Source organism: Pogoniulus pusillus, chromosome 4 (assembly GCF_015220805.1).
Source record: "Pogoniulus pusillus isolate bPogPus1 chromosome 4, bPogPus1.pri, whole genome shotgun sequence".
NCBI classification, from domain to species: domain Eukaryota; kingdom Metazoa; phylum Chordata; class Aves; order Piciformes; family Lybiidae; genus Pogoniulus; species Pogoniulus pusillus.
In genome coordinates, this window is record NC_087267.1 from 14,249,886 (window position 1) to 14,276,879 (window position 26,994).

At 39.0% G+C, this 26,994-nt stretch overlaps 2 protein-coding genes across 3 annotated transcripts; one reads left to right on the plus strand and one right to left on the minus strand.

Moving 5' to 3' along the window:
- Window positions 1-471: 471 nt before the first annotated feature.
- On the minus strand, window positions 472-19,298 carry RPAP3 (RNA polymerase II associated protein 3). 2 transcript variants are annotated; one of them, XM_064142233.1, is made up of 17 exons: window positions 19,155-19,298; window positions 17,685-17,843; window positions 16,958-17,098; window positions 16,093-16,215; window positions 14,833-14,960; window positions 14,140-14,261; window positions 13,740-13,810; window positions 12,698-12,829; window positions 11,239-11,366; window positions 9,637-9,758; window positions 8,918-8,988; window positions 8,653-8,769; window positions 6,367-6,578; window positions 5,651-5,846; window positions 4,557-4,654; window positions 1,994-2,094; window positions 472-962 (listed from the first exon to the last, which is right to left on the minus strand). In XM_064142233.1, exons 2-17 carry the CDS (start codon window positions 17,835-17,837, stop codon window positions 868-870), a joined length of 2,010 nt encoding a protein of 669 aa, XP_063998303.1. In that variant the 5' UTR covers window positions 17,838-17,843; window positions 19,155-19,298; the 3' UTR covers window positions 472-867. The 2 variants fall into 2 exon arrangements, with proteins under 2 accessions (XP_063998303.1, XP_063998304.1); XM_064142234.1 differs by having other exon boundaries at window positions 19,111-19,298.
- Window positions 19,299-19,361: 63 nt separating this feature from the next.
- Window positions 19,362-25,542, plus strand: ATP23 (ATP23 metallopeptidase and ATP synthase assembly factor homolog). The gene is made up of 6 exons (XM_064142236.1): window positions 19,362-19,620; window positions 20,110-20,155; window positions 20,262-20,343; window positions 20,629-20,766; window positions 22,211-22,294; window positions 24,128-25,542. The coding sequence occupies exons 1-6, from the start codon at window positions 19,440-19,442 to the stop codon at window positions 24,329-24,331; spliced, it is 735 nt and encodes a 244-aa protein (XP_063998306.1). The 5' UTR covers window positions 19,362-19,439; the 3' UTR covers window positions 24,332-25,542.
- The last annotated feature ends 1,452 nt before the right edge of the window (window positions 25,543-26,994 follow it).

Below are 26,994 nucleotides of genomic sequence, written 5' to 3' on the forward strand. Positions count from 1 at the left end.
AGCACTGTTCTTTCTTTGTTCTGGCCATGGGAACAGTATTAACAGTTTATTATGCCTAACACCATTTCTTATCTAAGTATTTCAGGTGATTTCATGCCTTTGTCTTCCTTCTACTGGAAAGGTATCTAACTGATTAGCTTTTTGAGTTTGCTTAAAGCCTTTATTTGGTTAGGAACAATTGAGCCAAAAGGTAAATGTCACCATCAGGCCACAAAAAAGTGTTTTCTTTTCTCGACTTCAAGTCTACAGTATTTGGTTTCCTTCTACTCTGCAATTACAGGTGAAGTTCACAGCAACATCTCAGCTGTCAATACTAAAATTCAGCCTTAAGGTAAAAAGCAACATAAATCTGGAAATTTTTGTCCATCATACCTCAGGCTCACTTTGCACACAACATGGGCCGATGTGGTGTACTCTTGGAAAAGAATGACTCAGGCAGCTTAAAAAAAACATCCTTACAAATTTAGGATATTCGATTCAACGTTCAGTTTATTTCCTAAAATAAAAACTGTGCACATCTGTAATATACACCATTTGATTCTTAGCAAAGACATGTTTATAAATATTTATTCCTTTTAATAAAGACCTCTATCTACAATCCAAATTCTGAACGCTTAACCTGCCCAGGTGTTTTTTTAGGCAAGCAGATTCCACTGAAGACAACGCAGACTTCTACTGTTTCAGGTGCTGGAAAGCAAATTGTACCTTCAGAACTAGGTAATTTTGTCTTTGGGCACTTGCCATTTGGCTAAACCAAGTTTAAGAGTTACATTACTTAAACAAAAGCAACAAAATTCCAGTCTTCATAGCCTTCTTCAGATGACTTCCACATTAAGGAGGTGTGGAAACAGAAACCTGTCAGTCATTTCACCAAGAGAAAATGCCATACTTCCTCTCCAATTCTTCAACAGATGTATCTTTCAATCCCATGCGGTTCACATGATTGAACAATGCTTGTGTAACTGTAAAAGAAAATCAGAGCACATTGTTAATTTTGTTATTCACGCTCTTCAGGTGAATTAGTCCAGTTCTACCTTCAGTGAGTGTAAGAGATGGATTATATAGCTGAAATATGAATAAGTTTTTAGAACTACCGAGAGGATGAAAAGAAGGAGCATAAGGGAGGCTCCCATTTTGTTTTGATGCCCACAAGCTGCCTAACAATATTTCTTTGAACATTTATAATCCTGACAACGTAAACAGGCAGCTTTTACTTTGTTTATTATCCTGGCACTATGAAATTAAATGCAGAAAATAAAAGGTAGTGCCATATGGCAGATAAAGCTGACATCAGGTTAATGGTGTGAATGCAATTCATGAGAGGAATTTACTTGCACTTCAGTAAGTCAAACAAGTCATTTATTTTAAGGAGAGTAGCTGTAGATAGTAAATTTGACATTATTTGGTCCCCAATAAATGTTTTGCTTGTGTCTCACTGTTACATATTCTGTGTAGTGTGCTAAATAGAGACAATGTTTGAAACAAAAACCACTAGTACATGATAAGCTCAAGCCAATGTCAACCTGAGTTGTAAACTCTTGAGGTGATGGCTCAAGAACAGGACAGATGACAGGCTGAGTGGTTTAGAGGTGTTGCCTACAGAACAACAATCCTGAAAGTCAGGATTGCCAGGAAACGGTTGCAAATTGTGGAAACTGTGTAATCTGGATATCTTACATCTCATATCCATAACACTACCAGCTACAAACTGAAATGCTAGAGGAGCCTACTTTGGACTAAAATGTAGTGGTATTACTGATTAAAAGAAGACGATTTACCCATCTTTTTCAAGTCTTAACAATTAATAAAGCATCAAAAGATTGAGAAAAAAATATGATATCCATATTAACTTTTAAAACAACCAAAAGCTAGACAACTAGTCTTAAGTGACTGTTACCTGGAATAAACAAAAGTAGCACCACATTTTACATATTTTTACTAGATTCTACAGTACCACAAAGGAAGTATAAAGAGACTCTATTGAATTACTTACTTTTTTTCTCTGAGCCTGACATAAACATTACTGCCATATCAAATCTTTTTAATTCAGATAGCCTCTGGAGGATTTCAAGGATGAGTGCTGGTTCCTCTTTCCTGCAGATTATTAGAAATATAAAAATAACTATGGTTGATTAGAAAGATTCAGTAGCTCTGAGAAACATCAAAGACTGCAGGAACAATAGATTAAAATGACCAATGGAATTCCCTTCTCTGTCTCTCTTGTATTCCCTGCCTTTCTCATTGTTCCTGTTCATTCTTCCACACACAAAGTAAAAAGTCAACATCCAGAAATCTGTATCATAGAATCAACCAGATTGGAAGAGATCTCCAAGATCATCCAGTCCAACCTAGCACCCAGCCCTAGCCAGTCACCTAGACCACGGCACTAAGTGTCTCATCCAGTCTTGTCTTGAACACCTGCAGGGACGGTGACTCCACCATCTCCCTGGGCAGCCCATTCCAATGGCAAATCACTCTCTCTGTGAAGAACTTCCTCCTAATATCCAGCCTATACTTCCCTTGGCACAGTTTGAGAGTGTGTCCCCTTGTTCTATTGCTGGTTGCCTGGCAGAGGAAACCCTGACCTGGCTACAACTTCCCTTCAGGTAGTTGTAGACAGCAATGAGGTCAGAGCAAGAATCAAGAAATATAAAACTCTAGACTGATGCAAACTGATTGCTGCACATGTACAGAACAGTAGCTATATGATTTAATGCTTACAATTTGCCATAATGTCACTGTTTTTACACATACCAGGGTGTGTGAGAGGAAGTATCATCATTTTGATCCATACAGACTATTCCGAGATGGTATTCATTTTACATTTTTCTGGTCAAGAGTAAACAAGTTTCATCTTTGTTAAAAACACTACCTGCTATTAGCATTTGCATTTCATAACTTGTCCTGTCTTCCCCTGAAATAAATGTCTTGTACTTTACTGCAAACAATTTAAACATCTTAGCCTTTATATGTCTTACAACCAAAATGTATTACTGTGTTTCTTAAGATGTCATGTTTCACAGGATCACAGGATGTTAGGGGTTGGAAGAGACCTCTGGAAATCGAGTACCATGCCCCTTTCAGAGAAGGACCATGGAATCTAGTGTGAGTCACACAGAAACACATCCAGATGGATCCTTGAAGTCTCCACAACCTCCCTAGGGAGCCTGTATTGTGCTCTCTGACCTTACAGTAAAGAAGCTCTTTCTCATGTTGAGGTGGAACCTCCTGTGCTGTAGTTTACATTCACTGCCCCTTGCAATATCACAAGGTGCAAGTAAGCAGAGGATGTCCCTTCCTTCTTGACACTCAGCCTTTAAACATTTATATACCTTCATTAGATCCCCTCTCAGGCTTTGCCTCTCAGCCTTTTCTTGTAAGGCAGCACTCCAATCCCTTAATCATCACTGTATCACTCTGTTGGACTCTCTCAAGTAGATCCCTGCCCCTCTTGAACTGAGGAGTCCAGAACTGGATGCAGTACTCCAGGTGGGGTCCCACCACAGCAGAGTAGAGGGGAAGGAGAACCTCACTCAATCTGCTGGACACACTCTTAATGATGCACCCCAGGATACCACTGGCCATGTTGGCCATGAGGGCACATTGTTGTCCCATAAATAACTTCTCACCCACCATCACTCCCAGGTTTCACCCACGTGAGGGATATTTATGTATAAAGAAATGGAGGGAAAGTTTAACCTTGACTTATGTTTGCTTTTCTCCACAAAACACCACTCCACAAACATTCCAAGCATGCACTTTCAGAAAAACACAGAGCAGCAGTGCAGTGTCTTACAGGCAAAATGAACTTCAAGGCTCAAATGGATAGAAATTCCAAAAATAATTGTCAGGTTCTTTAGCTCCAATGCACATTTTCTACAGGCTACTGTGTAATGTTAATAAGTAATTAAAAATAAAAGTCAGAATGCATCACACTAAGCAGTGCACAAAAATGAAACTGTAGCCCAGCTTCAGGAAGTTAATACAGAAAGCTAGTATTGTGCACTTATATGGGGCAACAAAACACACACAGTAATACAAACAACACCTACTTTATATAGTCTAATATTCCATTTCCAATTCTATTTATCAAAACTGATTTCAACAAGATAAAGTAAAAGCTATTTCTTTGTTTACATATTTTAGGAGGAGAGGAAATGAGATTAAGCTGTACCAAGGTATTTAGGGAAAAAAAATTCACTGAAAGACTGGTGAGGCATTGCAACAGGGTGCCCAGGGAGGTAGTGAAGTCACCACCCCTGGAGGTGTTCAAGAAGGATGTAGATGTGGCACTTCAGACCGTTTAGTGGTCATGACAGTTGGGTTACATTTGGACTCAATGATCTGATCTTCAAGGTCTTTTCCAACCTTGGTGATTTATGATTCTAAGATTTTTCAAGATGTGCTTCATTTCTTAAGGAGGAACAAATGAATCCTTCCAGTTACTGCATCATACTGCATGCTGGAAATAATTTTATAAACTTAAGTTTGTTGCTGGGGAAGGGAAGAAAGCCACAGAATAGACATAAGCAATATAAAAAAAAAGTTAAACTTACTCAATGTAGAAATCATGCAGAATTTTCAGTATCTGGTTAAACAAGTCTGGATCTAAGGATTTCTGGAACAGTTTTTGATAAAGTGAAGGCTCTATTTGCTTTGGAAACATCAGAAAAAAAAATATCTTTAGACAAATACATTTGAGTCGTAAGAATTACAAATGAGTTTTTAGATCCCTTGGATGATACTTAAGTGCATGAGAACAAAACCAAATCACTTGCACTATTTGATGTTTGGTTTGGGGTTTTTTTTCTGTGATGATATTTGCTGACTTCTTTTAAAAGAATGCTAAGCAATATTTTTTGAAAAACATATATAAGAAAAAGTACAAAGTAAATACATGTTTCAAGCATTTTTTTTCAGTTTGAAGAGCTAGGAATGTTGCTATGTCTAATTACCCTAGACCCACCCATTTCAGAAATCAGTTACTAATACATATTTAAGTTTTTACAGAATCAAGGCCTATGTTTGAAAGACCTGATTATGCAGAGGCTGTATTCAAAGGGAGCTAAGTGAAAAATCACGCACAAGAGAAGAAAACATTTACGTGTGGATGTTACAGTTTAGGACTAGGATTCTAACTGTAAATAAAGTATTCTAGAGGAGGGACAGACACTACTCTCAAGAAGCTGAACAAAAATGTAAGAGATATGTTTATCCCATTCCATTGGTCTAAAAATGCCACATAGTTTGAGGCACAGCTTGTTCTGGGCTCTTTCTTGCTGGTTTTGTCCTGTCTCTCCTTCTGGCCTTGCTTGCTTCTTTGCTTTGATTGTTGTTTGGGTTATATTGCAGTAGAAGGGTAAGGCAAGGTGGCCTTGCAAGCTGTGGTGTCCAGGGAGGTAGATGGGCTACTGTTTAGTTGCATATGTGTATATATAGTGTACGTTTATTACCTTCTATATTTAGCCTACTTTTGTAAACAATAATTTCATTTTACTTCCAAATTCTGAGTAGTGTGATAATTTATGCTTTGGGGGGTAAATCCTAAATTCTAAGTGGTGTAAAACCAGCAGTGTTATCTAAAGCAATGTTAACACATTTTAAATATTCAAGAAACTGTCCAAGCATTGTCAATCAACATATTTCATACCTTCAGGTACAAGTACATATTTTCCAGACAATCTTTCAACTTTCTGAAGTCAGATTCAAGCTGGAAAGAATTTGCAGGAATGGGAGGGATTGAAGAAACAGAGCTACATGACCTTTCGATTTCTTTTTCTCTCTGTTTGTTCACAGGGAATGAAGGATGCAACACTGGTGAAATTCCTTTCACACTAGCAGGAAGCCTGCAGAAAGATTTTAAAACACAGTTAAGAAACTGACAGAATCACAGAATTGTCAGTTGGAAGGACCCCAAGGATTGTCCAGTTCCAACCCCCTTGCCATGGACAGGGATACTTTCCACTAGATCAGGTTGCCCAGAGCCATATCCAGCCTGGCCTTAAAAATATCCAGGGATGGAACTTCCCTGGGCAACCTGTTTCAGAGTCTCACTACCCTTACAGTGAAGGAACTTCTTTCCAACATCTAATCTAAGTCTACCCTCCTTCAGCTTGGATCCATTCTCCCGAGTCCTATCACTACCTGAGATCCTAAAAAGTCCCTCACCAGCTTTCCTGTAGGTCCCCATCAGATATCACTACCAAACAGGCAGATGTGCAGGAACTGCAGTTTCTTTTGATATGTTGTTTTCAATTCAAGCTCTCCAAATTATATTCAATAGCTGATTAGAAATCTGAAATTGTCAACAACATTTCTACTACATTTACCTTTAAAAAACCAAAAATCATCATTTTTTATACTTACTGCAATGGTGACATATCACTGATTTCTTCTATTTTCAAGTGCTTTGCTTTTGGAATGTCCACGGCAGTCAAATGATCATCCTGATTCTCTGTTGTTTCAATGCTCACTGAATTCCTCCAGTTATTGAGTGAAGTAGTAGTGCTGGGCATTGCTGATGACATAGATGGTGTGTCATCATCAATATCTTCAATGGGTATTCTTTGCAAAGGCTTCTAAACAGAACACATACCTCATGTCATGCACACAGCCTCAACAGCACTGTATATACATGCCCCACAAAACTAGCTGTGATTCATTTTATAGTATCATGTTATGATAATCAGTTTCCTCTGTAGGGGTACACACAGAATATACATGAAGGAAACCTCACGACAAGTCCGTGAGAAGCCTTATGTGATCATTTTATGGCTTTACCCTCACAAACCAGTGAATTCTTACTCTGGATGACTTCATAATATGCATTCTGTTATATATATATATATAAATAAATAAAATACAGGAAATAAAAAGTGACCTTTTTTTTCACTCAATAAAGTTGAACAGGCAAGGACTAGCATATATTTTGACAACTATCAAGCAACACAGGCCTTGACCCTCAATTTAATATGTTAAGATTATACATATTTGTAGTCCTGCTGGCCGATCAAGTTACATACATCATAAAGCAGTTACTGCCACCATTAGGGAACATGATAACTAAAATGCTTCATCTTGTCTAATCTCTGAATCATCACCATTATTTTTCACTATTAGGTAGTGCCACCTTCAGAGGTCTTACTGGGAAGCAACAAGAACTGAACATGAACATAGGGTATACTGGACTAGAAATACATACAATTCAACACACTCAATAACTCTAACACAATCCTTAAGTCTTCACTACAGCTTGGAAACCATTTAAAAATCACAACAAACCCCCCCTAATCTTCTTGGTGTATTGACAGAAAACATACGGTTAGCTTTGAAAATATACCATCTCATCTCTGAGCAAAAGTACAGAAGGCTGCCTGCTAAATATGAAGTACATCACAGCTCTTTACAATCCCTGGACAGTACTAAAAGCACAGGTGCTTCATCTATACTTGCTCTACCTTAACAGAATTACAAGTGTAAAAAACAATTAACCTACTACCTTCACTTAATTTATCAGCCAGATTGAAAACTTAATATAATTGTCTATAGTCTGCCAGTTCACAAATTCATTTAGGTTTCTAAAAATACTCTCTCTGCTTACAGAGAATACACAATTCTTCCCTCTCCATTAAGAGTCTCAAAACAATCACACATTTTCCACTAAAACTAACATCTGAATTATTTAATGGAAGTAAACATTTTGAAATCAAAGGCAGAACACTACAGTACTCCCTACAAAGTGTGAGTATGTTTTGCATTTACGCCAACTCACTGCTGAATGTCTAAAGGTTAAATATTCCAAGAGAACTCAAGCACAAAGAAAGCTGCTATTACTCTCTGTATTGTATTTTGTCATATGTTAAAGCAGAGCTGGATTGGACTTTAGGAAGAAGCTTCTTACTATGAGGGTGGTGGAACACTGGCCCAAGGAGGTCATAGAGACCATATTCCTGAAGACATTCATGGTCAGGCTTGATGGGGCTCTGAGCAGCCTGATCTAGTGAGGGGCTGCCCCTGCTTACTGCAGAGGGGGTTGGACTACACGACTTCTAAAGGTCCCTTCCAAGCTGGCACATTTTATGATTCTATTATCTGACTACGACTACTGATAATTCATATTCCAAATCATTAAAACCTATACCCAGATATTTTAGTCCATGTGGATGAAAACACAGCTCAGGTGTTTTCAGGTGTTTGCCCTAGGTGACACCAGCATATGACATGGGTAGGCAACATGTCCTGCTACTACTGCAGCAGAAACTCTGAAGAGCAAATGCAAAGAAGGGAAGTTTATCCAAAACTTTCTCAAGTCCGCCATCAAAACCAGAGTCTGAACTGCACCCCCTTTTCCCCGAAGCACAGTGTCACCTATGGACCCAGGATAGGGCTGTGGATTTGTCTTCCCATTTCATATTACATATAAAGTCATACACCATATTTCCAGAGTGTGGTACTGTAGACTGAATGCTCACATCAACGCTACTGACACGGCACATGGAAATGCTGAAGTTATGTTCTTGTGTAAGTTTCAGACTTTACTGTGGCAAGAGGTATCTAACAGGCATTAGCCTACATAAATAAGCAAGAAGTAGATTTCTAATTTAAGTTCTGATTTTCCCATCGTTATAGAATCTAACTCATAAACCAACTTACTGTTGATTTCAGGTATAATGGATTATCAATCGCTTTCACTATATTTTTTTTCTCCTCTTCTTTTATCAGTACTGCAGGATAATCTTGATGAGTCCACCTCTCTTTCTCAGCTAATTCCTGAAAAATTGGGAAATTGTGCAAAAGATCAAAGTTTGAGGAAAAATTAAAATGATAAACATGATAAACATGTAAGAAAGAATTAAAACATTTGCTTAGTAGAAGCTTATAAAAAGATAAATGAGAAATAGAGAACAAGTATACATACATTCCTTATTTTAGTTAGTTCATTTATAGCTTGTTTATTTCCAGGTTCCAGCTTCAGAACAGCTTCAAAATCTGAATGAAGAAATGATATACACAAACTGTAGACATGAGAAGTTATAAAGTGTTCCTGGCAAATTTTTCAACCTTTTGTTTTCCTTTCATAGCTCTTAAATAAAGGCAGGTAAATCATCCCGTCATAACCTAGATTTTAAATGCAGTTTTCAAACTTTCTTACTACTTTTCAGAAGTAACAGTGCCTCAAGATCACCTGCCCTTGTTCTGGTGGGCGACTTTAACCTACCAGACATCTGCTGGGACTTAAACACTGCAGAGAAGAAGCAGTCTAGAAGGTTTCTGCAATGTGTGGAAGACAACTTCCTATCCCAGCTGTTACGTGAGCCTACCAGGGGGGCAGCCCTGCTTGACCTGCTGCTCACAAATAGAGAGGGGCTGGTAGGGGATGTGGTGATTGGAGGCTGCCTGGGGTCCAGTGACCATGAAATTATAGAGTTTTCAATACATGGAGAAACCAGGAGGGGCATCTTCCGATGATGTGGATACCAATACAAAAGTTCTTCATAAATATTTAATGAAATCCTTAAATTGTACATTGACAATTTCAATTAGTCAGCAGTTGATTTAATAGTAACCAGAAGATTAAAAAGCCAGGATATCCTTACACTCATCTCTTACCTACCACCAACTCATTCAAAGTCATACCTTGCACAGCTTCTTCTAGCTTTCCAAGAGCAACTCTGGCAGCTCCTCTTCTGGCAAAGGCTTTAGAATAGGATGCATCTAGGAGCAGAGCTTGTGTACAGTCATTTTCTGCCTCTTCATATCTCAGCAAAAGATTAGTACAAAATTAATAATCAGTTTCCAGAGGCAATTTCAAATGGAAAGCAAAGATACTCAATACAAGTAAAATATGAAAATACATCTTAAATACCTATATACATATCACTGGGCTAAAATGTATCATTTCTCAGCACCTTGAAATTTCAGCCATATCTTTTGCTACTCAACACATTGCTGACTCTGTTTTTATAATCACAAAAAACTGCAAGCATATAAGCTTAAATTTCTCTAGATCTGAATTTCTGTGTCTTGTCCATAGCTATTTCAGAAAGAAAAATCAGTGTATCACTACATTAAAGCAATTTGTTTCACTTTAGATATAAATGTAACTGGGATGGGGAAATTCAATCTTAATCATGATTTCACTATGTGTACATTAAAGTATTTTCATTCATTTCTCCTCCCCACCTTCAAACTATCATTACATTTATGGAAGCAGTTGTTTTCCTGGTTTGTTTTTCTGTTTGGTTGGGTGGGTTTTTTTTGCAGTTATTATCAGTTCTAGGGATTTATAAGAATACCAATGAATTTCTGTTGCATTGTATATTTGGGTCCTCTTAGAAATGTGTAGACCCATGCATGACTCACTGATTTACCCTAGAGAACTGATTTTCTTTCAAGGTCAATCAATTCAAGCATTACTTCCTTGGACTCGGAGAACATTGCTTATATTATAATGTCCTGTATGGCTTCAGTGCTAAATCACAAATGTTGTGTTATAAATATTGTGCAAGCTACTTTATAATCTCATCATTTGAGACCAGTATTTTGTTTCTACATAGAATCATAGAACGGTCTGGAAGACGCCTCCAAAGGTCATCTAGTACAACCCCTTCTGCAGTCAGCAGGGGCATCATCAGGCTGTCCAGAACCCTGCTGAGCCTCACTGGAATACCTCCAGGGATGGGGCCCTAACCACCTCCCCATATACCCAATCACACCATGTTAAAATAGATGACCAACATAACGCTAAGCTCCCTGCTTCTCATGTTACTAGTTTAAAAGTTTTGAACTACCTTACCACCAGAGAGTCAGCAACATTTCAGACTTCAAAAATGGTCATATGGAATCTGCCACATTTCTTAGAAAGCATGTATTTTCTGTTGTTTCTGGATTATTTGAATAAAGCTGGATTCAAGTACACATACATGTCTCCACTGGTGGAGTCAAAGAAAAATATTTTAAGGGATGACAACATGTGGAAAAAGCTCCTATCCATTCACTTTGCAGTCAGAAGTTATAATCCACTTCCTTTTACAGTGCAATACTTAGCTGACTGGGTTTCATAGACAAAGACGACAAAGCTTTGATGCTGTTTTATTCTCTCAGAACTTCTTAAAACGCATTTCATGTGGAAGATCACACATACTGATTCTTTCTCTCTTACTCAGTGAAAATTTACAAGATCTTTATTCCATCTAGTTCAAAACAAAGAAACGATATAGCATATGCAATCCTACTTACTTTTCAATCTTCAGGTAGGCCATTGCTCTGTTAGCTGGCAGAAGAGCATTGGTGCCATCTGCTGCTATACCACGGGTGTAACATTCTATTGCAGCCTCATATTTCCCTTCTTTGAAATAACCATTACCCTGTAATATTTAGGTTAGAAAAAACAGCGTTCAGAAAGGTCTAGTGAAATGGCCTTTCCTTAACCTTTTTAGCAGACAGGGTCATGGTATCAAGAACAGGAATCACAAAGAACACTCTCGTCACGGCAGATTCAGGGCATATTTCTAAGTATCTAAGCTTGCAGGAAGAACATTAAAAAATAAAATCTGTTTTTTTTTTTTCTAGTACTTCAGGAAAAAAAAAACACCACATTCCAGCTACATGCATAGTTTAAGTGCAGACCGTAAGTCTGCAACTTCTGATTTATCCTTGCTTTTGCTGTGCAGGGTAAGGCACCTTGTACCTCCTGAATTGAAATGCAATCTGAACAAAGCTGAGCCTCTGCAGTTTCCCTTTCAAAACAACTTTCTGAGCTGCACAAATTGGTCTTTATCCTGTTACATCCAGGAAAGTCATCCTCAAATGTTATTTGGGCATAAATGTTGCTGTTATTTTTCTAATTAATGCTCCATATAAGAAAATTACATCCTTTTTTTTTGTTTCTTTCTCAAAGACTAAAATTATCTTTTGCTTCTTAGTAGTAAAATGAAGCCATATACTTCTCTTCTTTACAACTCACTGGTAAAAAACTGAAGGCCACAGTTCAGACTTGACAGGAAAGCTACTGGGAAGAGACCACAGCATATGAACTGCCACCAATTAAGTATTGCATTACTTAAATTTCTTTTCTGTGGCTTCTTCAAACTTTTAGGAAACATGAATATCAATTTAAAAAATCACAAGTTAAATAGCTAGACAGAATAAGGAGAAAACTGTTTTAGCTGGTACTATTATTTTTTAATTGCACCAGTGGAGTGACCAAGAAATCCACAAGCCAGCTATTAGTCAAGATCATGTATTTAGAAATACATTTTTTATGTCACTGTTGCCTGTACTCCCTGAGCTCTTTTTCATAACTACCTTTCATTACGTAATCAGAGGTTTGAATATAGAAGAAAGAGTACAGAACTGTACTTGGGCAAGAGGAGGTCAAGATGCACAAAATACTATAGAAATAGGACCTTTGTAAAATGATGTTCAAGTTCTACTTATTGTATATTTTAAATTTATCACACATAATTTGGGCTGTAAAAGCTACTTTGTGTAACTATTCCTCCAGAAGAATCCAAACAGAACTAATTATCGCCCTCCCTACAGAGCTGAAAACAGGAAACAAGGTTAAATCAAGGACACCATTTTTATGAAATTTAAGAAACTATCAGGTTTAATTTACACATTTGCATTGCTAATAGGAAAACACAACATTTTACTTAGCTAGTTCTCTCCTATTCCAACAGAACCAGTGACTTACCAAATCTTTTTCTGCAATAGCCTTCTGCTTGAGCTGCTGGTCCTCAATGCGCTGTTTCTCAGTGTCTGTTAATTCTGGTCTGACAGCATCTTCAAGCTCTTTCTGTTCTGGAGGTTCTTTTGATGATAGAGCCTGCAAAGATGTAAATTTTTTTTTTCCTCAATAAGCATTTCCCCCAAGTGCACACTTTCAGAAAATAAATTGCAACAAATTCTAAAATTGCTAAGATGCAAAAATCTGTCAAGCATTTTGTAAGAGTGGCTGTGTTGTAAGCAGAGAGCAAATTGAAGAGACCATTCTAGTTATTGAAAATGTATTTCTATGAGGCACTGCGAGTCAAAATGTTACTTAGTAAATAAAAAGGGCTAAAGCACAATGTAAAATGAACCAGGAATCCTGTCTATATATATTTCCATTGACAAATCATTTATTTCTTTAATTGCTGAAGACTCTTGGGTCTTCACATTTTTTCAAGTGCTTGCAAAACTACAGTTGAAGAGGTGTAGGCATATTCACACAGAAATGACAGGTGAGCTTGCTTACTAATGTCATAATCAAAATTCTCTGTCATGAAAGGGATTAGTATTGTGGTACAGTACTATGTTATGCTGGACTTAAAACCACTTTCTGGTTTCACAGGCAATCACTGGGACTAAAGGGAGCCTAGCAGTACAGCTTTATGGCCAAAGGAATGGAGGTTCTCTCATACGTAGTGCTACCATGCACCAAAATGCTAAGCACAACTGAAAAAAACTCAAACACTAACACAGGAGGTAGAAAACACACTTGGGTAAACAACCAAAACACCCCAACAAAACCCAGACACTGGTGCAAACATTCAGTCTTAAATCTACCAATCCATTATTACACTGATGTTTGCACACATTAGTTAATCTAGAAGGAACTAAATTTTGACATCAGTGAACTCCAAATACCAGGAAAATCATAAGATTTTGTTGAATTCAATTCTCACTATAAATTCACACAGAAACAAACTGACCAGAACATATCAGTTTATGGTAAGGCCTATTAATCTTATTACCTGATATATTTTCTTCAGTTCATTTTTTGCTTCAAAGTTGTTTGCATCCAGTTCTAAAACTTTCTCATAATCTACCAAAGGTGAAAAAATAATGTTTCAGGTAGAGAATACAGGCTACCAACCAGCATATAAAATAAAAGCCTTCTTTTCAGACTACCCTTTAAGCAGCTATCCAAGAAGTCTGGAATTATTGCAAGCAACACGTTATTCTAAGACATTTAGAGCTCAATTATTCTAGAACAAGTAACACCTACAGACACCATTTGGACTTGCTGCTTTTACCTTACCAGAAGAATATGCAAATCTGGATTCCTACACCAAATAAGCAAACCACACAAACTTTAATCAAGCAGATAAATAGTTAACATGTATTTTAGAAAAGAATTCTAAAAAGACACACCTTCTTTAGCACCTTGAAGATTTTTCAAAGCAAAGCGAGCAGCCCCTCTTCTGGCATAAGCCTTTGTGTAATTTTTATCTAAAGCCAGTGCTAAATTGCAGTCAGATTCTGCAACAGAAAACCTATCAAAAGGAAGGAGGCATTATTTTAGACACATTCAGGTAACAAAATCATAAACTTCAGTGATTTATCTTACTTTGAAGCTTTACAGGTGGATATTCTGAGGTACAGAACAAGTATTTAAACAATTCTCACTTCAGAATACATCAAAATATGAAAGGAAAACAGAGGTCAAGGATCTGTACTGTGACAGAAAGAATAACCAACTCTCCTGTACCCTTTCTTCTGCCAAAAGAAATCAAAGCCTTAGAAATAGAGCTTACTGAATCTGAAAGGCAAATTAGATGATGAACTTTCTCTTTTTTCTGTTTTTGAACTCTTACAGTGTAATACAGAAGACAGTGAAGATAGCATGAAAGCTGAGATGAAAAAAAAGAAGATAAAATCTCCCGGATTTCTTTATCCTGGTCATTTCTATTTTACTTTGAAAACGAAAAAGCAGGCTGCAGAATAAATCTCAGACCGTACCAGAGAATGATAAATAATACACATTTAAAACCAGACAAAAATTCTGCAGGTAGCATCTCAAAAAAACCCACAAAAAACCCAGGGATTTAACAACAAAAGTCTTACTTTTTCATTCTATAAAAAGCTGACGCTCTGTTTGTGGGCAATACTGGATTGTATGGATCAGAGTGCATCCCTCTAGTATAGCACTTTATAGCTTCATCAAAGTTCCCTTGTTTAAAGTAGTTATTGCCCTGTGAATAGAAAAAAAGTCTTTTTAGCAAGTTACTATACACTGACAGACACATTGCTAACTTTTGGTGAAAAATCATCAAAACTTATATTTTAGAGTGCTCACACATTTGTGTCTCACGTTTCTCACTAACCACTGCTTTACTGTTCAATATTTATTTAAAAAAACATTCTAAGCATCCCATATGAACTACTTTTCATGATTTATGCAGTAACATGTTTATTATGTACTTATTTTCAGTATGTACATGTAATTTTTAAAGAAATCTACAAGCACACGTGTAACTGCTTAGGGAATTTGTGAAGTTTGAATTTTTACTAATTGAATTTCATATCTTTGTTCTCCAACATAAATATTCTAAATTATGTTCTGAAGCAGTCGAATTTTTATCTTGTGTGACCTCTGCTGCCTCCCTGAAGCCAACATAATGGTCAAAGACTTCTCAATTTCTCAGTGTAGACTGCAGGTTATAAATCAAAGAATTTCCAGAGAAGCAGGGAAAGAGCACAGATGTCACCCATGCAGGCAAGACAAAAAAAAAAGTAACAAACTCCACCAACGCATGGACTGAAAAATGGTGCTAGGTGATTGCTTGTAAACAAAGGAGTTTCTCATAACCACACAAGTTGCTATAAAACTTAGCTTCTATGAATTTCATATGAGACAAAGCATTAGGTAGGTCTCACTGCATTCTACTTGCAAATTCAGGCAAAAACTGTATGGTACAAACTTACCATTACCAAAGCAAGGATGACATGCAGGCTCAACCATCATTCCCAGATATACTGGCCTCATAAAGGGACTAATCTTATATTCTTGGGGAGTTTGGGGTATTCAGACTGTGTTCAGGCAAATACCAGTCTGATCTATACAGCAACTCTATACATCAGTCCAACTTCTCAAAGCAAAAACATGGCCAATACATTAGCCATCATAAGACTACATTAACCAGAGTCTGACAGAGTTTGCTGCAATCAGTGATGAGATGAAAAAGAAATGCAGCAAAAATTCTCAATCAAATGGGCACCACATCACAAATATGATACATGTGGACAATCTTTCATGAAAAACTATGAATGTTCTTATATCTAAATTGTTGCTCTACAAATAACAAAGACTTATAATAATACAACCTTTTCCTTCTCTGCAAGAGCCTTTTCTGTATCTATACGAATTCCATCTTCTTCAGAGTCCGATTCCGGAGATACAGAATCATGAGTGCTATCTTCTTTATCAAGTTCTTCAAGTATTTTATCCTGAAATCAGGTAAAATAAACCATTACTTCATTGTAATTTAAAAATGCAGAATAACATAAGTACAATTTTAAGAGTTACTAGCACATTTTTAAAAATCTCTCCTAGTAAGCCATCTTTAATAAGAGGACTTCAAAAGTGTAATAATTATCCTCTAATACTACCAGCTGTAGTTAGTCTTAAATCATAGAATCACAGAATCAGTCAGGGTAGGAAGGGATCACAAAGATCATCTAGTTCCAACCTCCCTGCCAAGGGTAGGGACACCCTACCCTAGACCAGGCTGGCCAGAGCCCCATCCAGCCTGGCCTTAAACATCTCCAGGGATGGGGCCTGAACCACCTCCCTGGGCAACCCATTCCAGGCTCTCACCACTCTCACAGTGAAGAACTTCCTCCTCACGTCCAGTCTGAACCTACCTACCTCCAGCTTTGCTCCATTAATAACCTTATAAGATCAGAATTATGACCTTTTAAGAGACTTATCACTACATCAATTTTTTTTCCCTTAAAGTCAAATTCAATCTGCTGGAAGATAGCACCATCAACAGAAAACTCAAGCACTTCTCAATATTACAAAATTTAAACATATAACCTTTTGGGGAGAAAGCTATTATCCATGTTAAAACAGTACCCAACACAGTAAGATACTGTGGACTGACCTCTCAACACTGAAACAAAATCTTATATAAAACAGAGTCGGCTGGGGACAAAACTCAGTTAACAAGCAAGTATTCTGACTCACCACATCAAGTTTTCCCCAAGCTTCATAATCGTAAGACTTGATCTTGTTTTTCTTGTTTTCCTCAGTGGTTATCTTTGAAGGGACTTTACTTTTGCTTTTCTTCTTTTTCTTGAAAGCCTTGCTTCGAATTGGTGGCAAGTTCTAAATTGAAAGAAGTCATTTATTATAAAATCAAAGTGTGAAAGTCACTTCCACTATAGAAACTGCAGTACCTATATCTAGATATAGTATTTATCTATAGGCTACTTTTATTCAGAAGTCCATACAAGAAGCCATTCTCAGGATCTCTAAGAAAAACTCTTAGAATAGCAAGTATAAGTCTTTCAGTTCAAATAACAGCAAGTATTACAGATACCATGCAAAGTTAAGTTTCAGAAGAGACTGCAGAATATCATTGAAGTACCCCATCAATATATTAAAAGTCAGTAAGTAATACTGATGATGCAAACCAAAATATTCTCCTGGCTCTATCTGGAACTGCTTAAATTTTACTGGCTCTATCACCTCCAGAGGCTACTGCCCCACAGCTCTGCTGCTCTAACAGTCTGCAGAAGTAATTTTTGTTATGCTTCAGTCCGAGAAACAAGACAGGTGAATTAGCTCATACCTTCTATTCAGGTATCTTAAGTCAACATACATATTTTGCAAATGCAAAAAGCAACTATGATAAACACCATCACATTATGAATAGCTGAGTTAATACTGACACTGGATTTGTGATTTTTACCTCTTCTGGGACACCACTTTGTTTCCTTAGTTCAGAATCTACTTCTTTAATATCTTTTTCCCAGCTCTCCAGTTCTCTCATAAAATCCTGCAGCTCTTCAGCATTTTGCTTGATTTGCAGCTGTAGTTCCAGTGCTTTATTTGGTGCACTCATTGCAATCTGCCAAATTTCAAGGAAAAAGCTTTCTAAAGAAACCTTGACAGTATGGACTGAGAAAAATTAGTTATTTCAAAATGATGAAGTCTGATTTACATGCAAGACAGGCTTCCCAACAGCACAGAAGCAACATTAAATACTAAGAGTCTAAGAAGAAACACAATTTAAGTCTCTGAAATAAAGTGAAGGGAACCCATACTACTCAGATGAGACAAAATAGATAACAGCAAAGAGCCTGTGTGTACGGTGAAGTATCCAATAAGCCAGTGAAAATCCTGAAAGATATAACATGGTGATCTTTGAAGGAATTTCTGCAGTGTTTCCTAGATGATAGAATGTAGCAAACTGACATGCTAACATCTAAGTTTCAACATGAAAAAAAAAAATTATATATTCTGCCTTGCATCTGAACAAAGCATCTGACAAACCAACCACCACAATCACTTTCAACCCCTACAAGTAAGTATACTTAAATATGCACCAATATTTAGCACCAGAATGAGTAACCACGTAAGGGGTTTTATTAAAGAATATACTAAGTGACAAGTCATAGAATCATAGAATCAACCAGGTTAGAAGAGACCTCCAAGATCATCCAGTCCAACCTAGCACCCAACCCTAGCCAATCAACTAGACCATGGCACTAAGTGCCTCATCCAGGCTTTTCCTGAACACCTCCAGGGATGGCGACTCCACCACCTCCCTGGGCAGCCCATTCCAATGACAAGTCACTCATCTCTGTAAATAACTTCCTCTTAACATCCAGCCTATACCTCCCCCGGCACAACTTGAGACTGTGTCCCCTTGTTCTGTATATTCTTTGTGCTTTTTATATACCTTTGTGTGTCAGTCACAATCCACACACAAGTGTTCACTCTTGTTGCCAGCCCAACACTGCTAGTGGCATCAAGCGTAGCAACGACCTTAGTCCACACTTGTTCTGAGAGCTGGCTTCTTTCCCTTCTGCTACACCCCTTCAGGCGGCGGTTTTGAGTCTTAACATCAGGTCCTTCTACAGCTTTGCCCAGCATTCAAGGATCTCGTCTCAGCGACTCCATAGGGGAGCATCTGCATTACCCGAGGCCTGGCCAGCAGCCAGGCAGTAAGAACGCCCCAGGAGTCAACTCCTCGCCAACCCCACGGCCGCGCCGCACGAGGCCTGGGCTGCCACCTAAGAAGCTCCTGAGTCCAAGCCTGAGCGTCCGACTTCCCACGCCTGCCTCTCTGTTAGAAACGAGGCCCTGCAGGCTGGACTCCCCCCTCTCCTCACCGGATCACGGAGAAGCGGCACTGGATCGGATCCTGTAGTCTCACCTGCAGCAGATCGCACTTCTTTCTGCTGCCGGACGCCCTCGCCGTGCAGCCGAGACTTCCTCCAGGATGCAGCGCGGGTACACACCGGGACAGCCCCCACGCACCGGCGACAGACGGCGAAGGGGCAATCAGCGCATGCGCATATCTCACGGCCGCAGCTCGGCGCTGTCTGGCGACGCCTCCTGCGCGTAGCGGGAAGCTGGCTCAGCGATTGGCGCTGCCGCGCCTCTTGCCCTTTGCCCCGCCGCTGCTGCGGACGGTGGCCGACAGGCGGAGGGGCTCGGCATGGAGCAAGGAGAGGCTGGTTCGTCACCGCTGGCCGGGGAGAAAGCAGGGGAGGAGGAGGATGACTTCGGTTACCGACTCTTCCCGGACCGGAAGAAGCCGCCGCAGAGTTTCTTAGTCCGCAGCTTATTCACTTTTCACAACAAGTGCCAGCTCATGCTGAGGATGACCCTAGAAACAAGTAAGCTTCCCCGTACCCTAGAGGGCCTGAGCCAGGCCCTGGCGCAGCGGAGAGCGCCCCGGGTGGAGCCGTGACCCTTGCTTGTGCAGCCTGCTGCGGCTTGCGGTGGTGGTGTTGGGCCGCAGGGTCTCAGCCGCTCTTCTCCCGCTGTCGTCGTTCCCTCGGGGCAGGTGGACGGGACCCGAGTAGTTGTCAGAATGGGACTGCTGCACGTTCATTTTGCTTACGACAAAGGAAATAGCACGAAAAGTTTATTATTAATTTTATCTCACTACTCTCTTTTATGGAAAATTTGAGATTCGTTGTTTTCTGGTTTGTTTCTGCCCTTCTCACGAAATAAAGTTGCATTGCACTAAAGTTAAGTACTGAAAAGTATAAATGTGCATGTGTAGCGCTTTTTCTGTTTTTCTTGACTGTGTTTATATTTTGATTATAGATGACTTTGAAACCTTTTGTCTAGAGAAACTGATTGCAGCAATGTTTTTCTAGATCCATATGCTCAGCTTCTTCTTGAGGCTATGAAGCAGTCTGGCTGGTATGTAAACTAATTCATCTTGTTCTGTGTAGCAACATCACTGTTATAACAGTTCTGAGTCTTTTTTACGTTTTTCTCTGTAACTCCATTTGTTGGGGCTTTTCAGCACTGTCTTCAATGACCGACACTTCTCTTGTGAGAACTGCGATGGCTGTGTCAGTGGAGGTTTTGATTCTGCCACATCTCAAGTAGGTGCTGGACGTGGTCCTCTTTCAAAGGACTACTTTTCTTTTACTTTCCTAGTCTTTTGTTACCAGGATTAAATCTATCACTGATGCTGATATCTGAATTAGTCACGAGAATGAGATAAATAAAAGATATTCCATAGTATTAAAGCTAGTACACTGCAGAATGATGAGACTGTTAATGTTGGAAAACACTGATCTAAAGAGTCTCTAAATGCTGTAGGTGATGAGAAGTAAGGGAGATGTTGACACCTGATGAAAAGCCTACCTCTGTCTTTCCTTCTGCAGATTGTTCTGTGTCAGAACAACATTCGTCAGCAATCACATATGAACCGAGTGGTCACACATGAATTGATTCATGCTTTTGATCACTGCCGTGCACATGTGGACTGGTTTCAAAATGTCAAACACTTAGCATGTTCAGAAGTAAGTTAAAATGCTTTTAATGTTGTTGTTATATTAAGTGCTGGTATTTATTAGAGATGCTTCATGTTTAAACAGACGTGCTGTTACACTTCATTTGGTTTAATCTTGTTAACGTGCTTTGCCCTGTCTGTCAGATCAACCTGAATAATCTCATTCAGAAAACAAATACTTAGTTTTCATAAATATTTATCAGTGTCCCATTAAATGAAATTTTATCACTGTGAGTGTAATGATAACAAGAAGTGGTATTAAGAACTGGGAGTAGTTAGAGGTGAAAACATATTTATCTACTACTGAAATACAGTTCTTTTTCTCCCCTGCAAATCTTGACGCATTGGGTAGTTGTTATAGTAGTATGGTACTCTTATTTTGGTTAAGGTGTTTTTTTGTTAACAGTGAACTTGTCTTTTCCTATAACATACTTTTTTTTTTGTATGCCTTCTGGTCCATTTCAGAGGGCACAGGACATTGCTGCTTGCAAGGTCTTAAATTTTGATGCATTAAAAGGTTAAATTAAATGGAGCGTAGGACAGTAAGAATTCATCTTGTGTAAGTAACTCCTGTGCTTTAAGCTGATTTCTGATGTAATCCACGGAGAAACTTTTATGGAAGTAAATTCCCTAGATCAGGCTGGCCAGAGCCTCATCCATCCTGGCCTCAAACATCTCCAGGGATGGGGCCTCAACCAGCATCCTGGGCAGCTCATTGCAGGCTCTCACTGCTCTCATGCTGAAGAACTTCCTCCTCATGTCCAGTCTGAACCTACCCACCTCCAGCTTTATTCTCTTCCCCCTAGTCCTGTTACTACCTGATAGTCTAAAAAGTCCTTCCCCGTCTTTTTTTGTAGGCCACAATAAGGTCACCTCAGAGCTTCCTCTTCTCCAGACTGAGCAACCCCATCTCTTTCAGTCTGTCCTCATAGCAGAGGTGCTCCAGCCCTCTGATCATCCTCATGGCCCTGATTCATATTTGATTAAATTAATCATTAGTTCATATTTGCTGTGAAAGAGAGTCACAGTCATGTATTAACTCAATTTTGTTAATCTCAATTATGTTTTCTAACTGTTTCTAAGAGGGAGAGAAATTGCAATGCACAGGACAAGAACCAAAACATATATATTTGTTTAAATGTGAATCACTGCTCTTGTAGGTATTGCAGCTGTAGTTGAAGCTTTTGTGCCTGTATGTATCTAAAACGTGTCTATGAGAACATGTGAAACTTGGCTGCTGGAGAAGTTAGAGGTTCTGTAGTGATATTTTGAAATTCGTTGAGAATGAAAGGATGGTTATAAAAGGTAATGTGTATTTAGTAGGTAGAAGTGTCTATGGAAATATTGTCTACCAGGAGTCACCAGAAAGATTTATAAGAAAAAAAATTATTACAGCTTTTTTGAGTTTGTATTTTCTTATGTTTCTCTGATCATGTAGCTTTTGTTCTCAATAGATTCGAGCTGCTAATCTCAGTGGAGACTGTACACTGATGAATGAAATAGCCAGGTTTAAATTTGGATTAAAAGGACATCATCAGGTAACAACTGTAGATGTTGAAGTCTACTGATTTCTTATGAGCTCTCTTTTACCTACTTAATCTCAGTCTTCTACACTTTTATAGCTGAAATCATCAGCAAAAGAAGTAGATGCCATGCTTCTTTCTCTTAACCTTTAATAACCTGTAATTATTCATAGAATCATAGAATGGTTTGGGTCAGAAAGGATCTCTAAAAGTCATCTAGTTCAGCCTTCCTTCAGTGAACAGGGACATCCACCATTAGGTCCATCATGATACATTTTTCCACCTTGTTATTTTTATGAAATTCTTGGATACTTAGTCATATTGTAAAGCACTGTCACTGACAATGGATAGTTATTAAGGACCAAAAAACAGGGTTTGCAGGAAATGTAGTGGGAATACTTTAGTTTTGTCTACTATAAGTAGACAGAATTCCAGAAAGTCTTTGAAAGTGGAGGAATTAAAATGACCAGGTTTTAATATAGCCATATGTATTAAGTCTTAGAGGAATTTACTTATTTTTTTCATGGAGTCATAGAATGGTCTGGGTTGGAAGGGACTTCACAAGGTCATCTAGTCCAATCCCCCTGCAGTCAGCAGGAACATCATCCAGTAGATCACGTTTCCCAGAGCCATGTCAAGCCTCACTTTGAATATGTCCAGGGCTGGGGCCCCAGCCACCTTCCTGGACAACCTTTTCCAGTGTTCCACCACCCTCATAGTAAAGAACTTGTTGTTCCTAACATCCAATCTAAATGTATTCTTTAGTTTGAAGCGATTGCCCCTCGTCCTGTCACTGTGGGCCTTTGTAAACAGTCTCTCTGCATCCTTCTTGTAGGCCCCCTTCAGGTACTGGAAAGCTGCTCTTAGGTCTCCCTCAAGCCTCCTCTTCTGCAGACTGAACAACCCCAGCTCCCTCAGCCTGTCCTTGTAGGAGAGGTGTTTCAACCCCCTGATCATCTTAGTGGCTCTCCTCTGGACCTGCTCCATCAGGTCCATGTCCCTGTAGTTAATGGGTAACCTGAAGGTACTTGTTTGTACCCTATTCACAAAGGTCATTAGGAATGACCTTCTGAATTCATACAATATTTGAAGGGAAAAATACTTTTTGAATACAAATAGCCAGGAACATAAATTGTTAATAAGTTTTTGAAGCATTAGGGATAGAAAAAGAATAAGGCTGAAGAAACATCCTAGAGTTCTGTCACAAAAAAACCCCACAAAATCTTAAATGTGATCAGCTTACCTTGTCAATGAGCTCAATGCAAGCAGCCAGGTCCACCCCAAAGTCAATGAACTCCCACTCTGTCCTACTCATTTAATAGCCGTGAGAATGTCAGACTGAATCTCAAGTATTTGGTTGTGCTAAAGTGGCAGTTAGCTTGTAGCTGGGGGTGTTAACATGTTTCTTGTTCTTTTAGTAGACAAACTGTAATCAAAAGTTACCATAAAAAGCAAGCCATTGGAAGAGTAATTCCTTCATGGTTTATAGCATTTAAATTGGAAAAATACTAACCAGTATTTACGTCTATTTCTTTCTGACATACTTTCTCTTACGATCAAAGCAAGGTGTAGAAATACTTGATGCCTACAACTAATTCCAAACTTTATTTTAATTCCTTATTTTTTTTCCCGAATGTCTGTTACTTACCTGACAGTTTATTTATATGTGAAAAGCTAAACCACACATTGAGAAAAAATGAAAGGTAAATTAATGCTTATTAGAGGTATTGTTTGATTCTTCCATGATACAGATTTATTACCTACATAGTAGGAACTAATACTTGACAAAATCTAGGGGAAAAATAAACTAATAATGACAGATTTTTTTTTCTTTACTTCCCACTTTAGACTTGTGTACGAGACAGAGCAATTCGTTCCATTTTGGCTGTTAGAAAAGTTAGCAAAGAAACGGCAGAAAAAGCTGTGGATGAAGTTTTTGATGCCTGCTTCAATGATCTGGAACCTTTTGGAAGAATTCCACACAGCAGAACAGATGCAAAACGTGCTTATAGAGACTTTCAGAACAGAGATCGCTATAATGCTAATTTGTAAAAGGAAAAAAAATGACAAATTATGTTAATATCTAATTGTTCTGTAACATCTGGAGTTACAGACTATGCACACAGTGCTGGTGGAATGAGCAGTTCTGTCAAATGTATCCATACATTTTGTAAACTCCTTGTGGGAGTCAGCTTCTATGGAAGTAAACAAAGTAAATGGAAAAGGCTTAAAAACTCTGTTTCATCACCTGTTTTTCCTTCAAGATAGATTATTTAGTACACCAGCTCACTCATGTGATCTGCATGTTTCAATGCACGTTTAATTCTTCTCAATCTGACTAGGGCTTGATTTCTAAAAAGTTTGTTGTTACTGAGTCTTTTTTATGTAAAAGTCTTCATGTTTCCACCAACTTCGATATGTAGTAGTAAATGTGCTGGTCTTCATCACTGCTTTTTAAAAGATGGGTAACTGAACTACAGCTCTTGGATCTAAATTTAATAACTATGGCTAAATGCAACACTTAGTAAACTGCCAGATTTGTGTTTAAGAACCTCTTGAATTTCTGTCTCATCTAATGTTAATTTTACAGGTACGTAAAGCCCTTTGGCTTTTTAGGAATTTGGCCAATGATTCTCCTTACCAGATCAGACCTACAAGCTAGATAAGCATTACTGAGTCTGTCCACCAGACTGAACATTGCTCAAAATGTTGGAGTAACTTATGGTCTTCCTGTACTTCTTAGATGGATAGGTCCATATGAGAAAAGCAAGAAACTAGCTCCATCCCAAGTGTGAGAGAAGCTGTCTTGTTCCTCCATTATTTTCAAATACAAGATGTAATTGTTTTCATGGCTGCATGAGAATCCCATTTTCTTCTGCTTCTCAAAATTGAAGGTGCTATTCAACCAGAGATATGGTTCACTACCATAAATGAGATGTGGGTCCCCAGTGATGGTTTTGTGGGCATAGCTGTTTGTACCATTTAGTGGATCCAGACTCAAGTGCAAAATTTAGTTCCACAAAAGATGAAATGGTACCCTGATTGTTACTGCTTCATCTGAAATGCAAAAACACTTTAGATGGGCTTTCAGCTCTTTATAATGTCATGGTCTGAGCAGTGAAGATGATGTCAGTTTTCCTGTGCAAATTTGTTCACAGTTATGGAAGCATAGAGTTGCTGAGCCTGGAAGGGACCCTAGAGACAATGTTATTTCAACCACTCTGCACAGAGCAGTGTCAAATAAAGCATGTTTCTGAACAGTATGTCTAGTTAGGTTTTTAGTATCTCCAAGGATGAAGACTGCAGCCTCAGGATTACTTGTTCCAGAGTTTGGTTGCCCTTGAAGATTTGTGGGATTTTTAGCTGTTTCTTGTATTTCACTTGTGCCAATTTCCTTTCATCCTTTCCTTGTGCACCACTAAGAAGTCTCTGTCTTCTGTATCCACTCTTGACCTGTCAGGTCAGATGTCCGTGGACTTTCTCTTCTGCACTCTAGAGTCCCAGCTATTGGTCTCCTTTTATAGGTCAAATGTTCTGATCCTTTTAATCAGCAGTTTGCTGGACTCACTCTGCTATGCCCATGTGTCTTTCACTGGGAAGTCCAGAAGTGGACCCAGCGCTGGGTAGAGTGGAAAATTACCTCACTCGTCTGTACACAGCTAAGGAAGCTTCAAGCCTTGTTTGCCCACCTATATATGTATAGCACACACAGCTTACTCACTTGCACGGAGTTTACCTACCTCTCTGAATTTCTAGAAGCAGCAGCTCATTACTGCAGGGGTGAGAATGTCTTGGATACCCCAAATTCCTCTCCGTGGTTTGAATGGGAGAGGAAAGGTGCAAAAAGCTTTCCCCCCTCCCTGCCCTGCAGACTCAAAGGGGGGGAGCAAAGGGTCCCTTCGGCAGGTGGGGTGCTTCGGGCAGATGCCCGCACTGAAACCGGGCTGATGATGGCTGTGTTTTCACGCCTAGAAAACGGCAAATTGACTCTGTCTAGGAGAAAGTATAAACGGGGGGTTCGTCCTGCCTTGGGGTGCTTCCCGCCTTGGTAGTCCCCTGGCACTGCGAAGGACAAGCTCCTGCTGTGGCTAGACTGTCCCTGCTTGAACAGCTTCCCCACTTCGCTCTCTTTTGTGCAAGCTGAGAAGCTTAACCAGCCTCGGGTCCTTTTGAAAGAGAGAGCCAGCAGCGCCTGGACCACCTCTCAGGCCCTATTCGGAGGGAGGGACGTAGGTTGTGGGGTCTCTCTGGAGATATTCAAGATCTGCCTGGATGAGTTCCTGCGTGGTCTGGTATAGGTGATCCTGCTCTGACAGGGGGGTTGGACTAGATGATCTTTCAAGGTCTTTTCCAACTCCTAACACTGTGTGACTCTCTGAAGTGAAATGAAATTACATGAACGTGCACCGTCAGCTTAAGCAATAGATAAGTTTCAGCTACACCAAGTCCAAATTTAATGGCAGAATAGGTGCACTGCAAGTCACCAGAAAGCAATCAAAAGAGCCTGATGGGCTCCTTGTCATTCCCCTGAGAAAAAGAGGCACATAATTACACAAAACTGTGCACACACTCTTTATCATTTTGAGCAATCATTTCATTGCTTTAGGTGCAGTTTTAATCTGCATCATTCTTTCTCGTCAAAACAAAGGTTACCCAAAAAAATGCTCACTGCAAATACGAAAATGTGGGAATCTATTAAGCAGCAGAGGGTGCTG

What these genes read in the sequence shown, in the direction of transcription:
- RPAP3 (XM_064142233.1), bottom strand. Translation starts at nt 17,837, where the DNA reads ATGAGTGCACCAAATAAAGCACTGGAACTACAGCTGCAAATCAAGCAA. An exon ending in AACTAACTAAAATAAGGAAT is followed by an intron (nt 8,770 to 8,917) that starts GTATGTATACTT and finishes CCAATTTTTCAG; the next exon opens with GAATTAGCTGAGAAAGAGAG. An exon ending in GTCAGGCTCAGAGAAAAAAA is followed by an intron (nt 963 to 1,993) that starts GTAAGTAATTCA and finishes TTTCTTTTACAG; the next exon opens with TTACACAAGCATTGTTCAAT.
- ATP23 (XM_064142236.1), top strand. Translation starts at nt 19,440, where the DNA reads ATGGAGCAAGGAGAGGCTGGTTCGTCACCGCTGGCCGGGGAGAAAGCA. An exon ending in GCTATGAAGCAGTCTGGCTG is followed by an intron (nt 20,156 to 20,261) that starts GTATGTAAACTA and finishes GGGGCTTTTCAG; the next exon opens with CACTGTCTTCAATGACCGAC. An exon ending in GATTAAAAGGACATCATCAG is followed by an intron (nt 22,295 to 24,127) that starts GTAACAACTGTA and finishes TTCCCACTTTAG; the next exon opens with ACTTGTGTACGAGACAGAGC.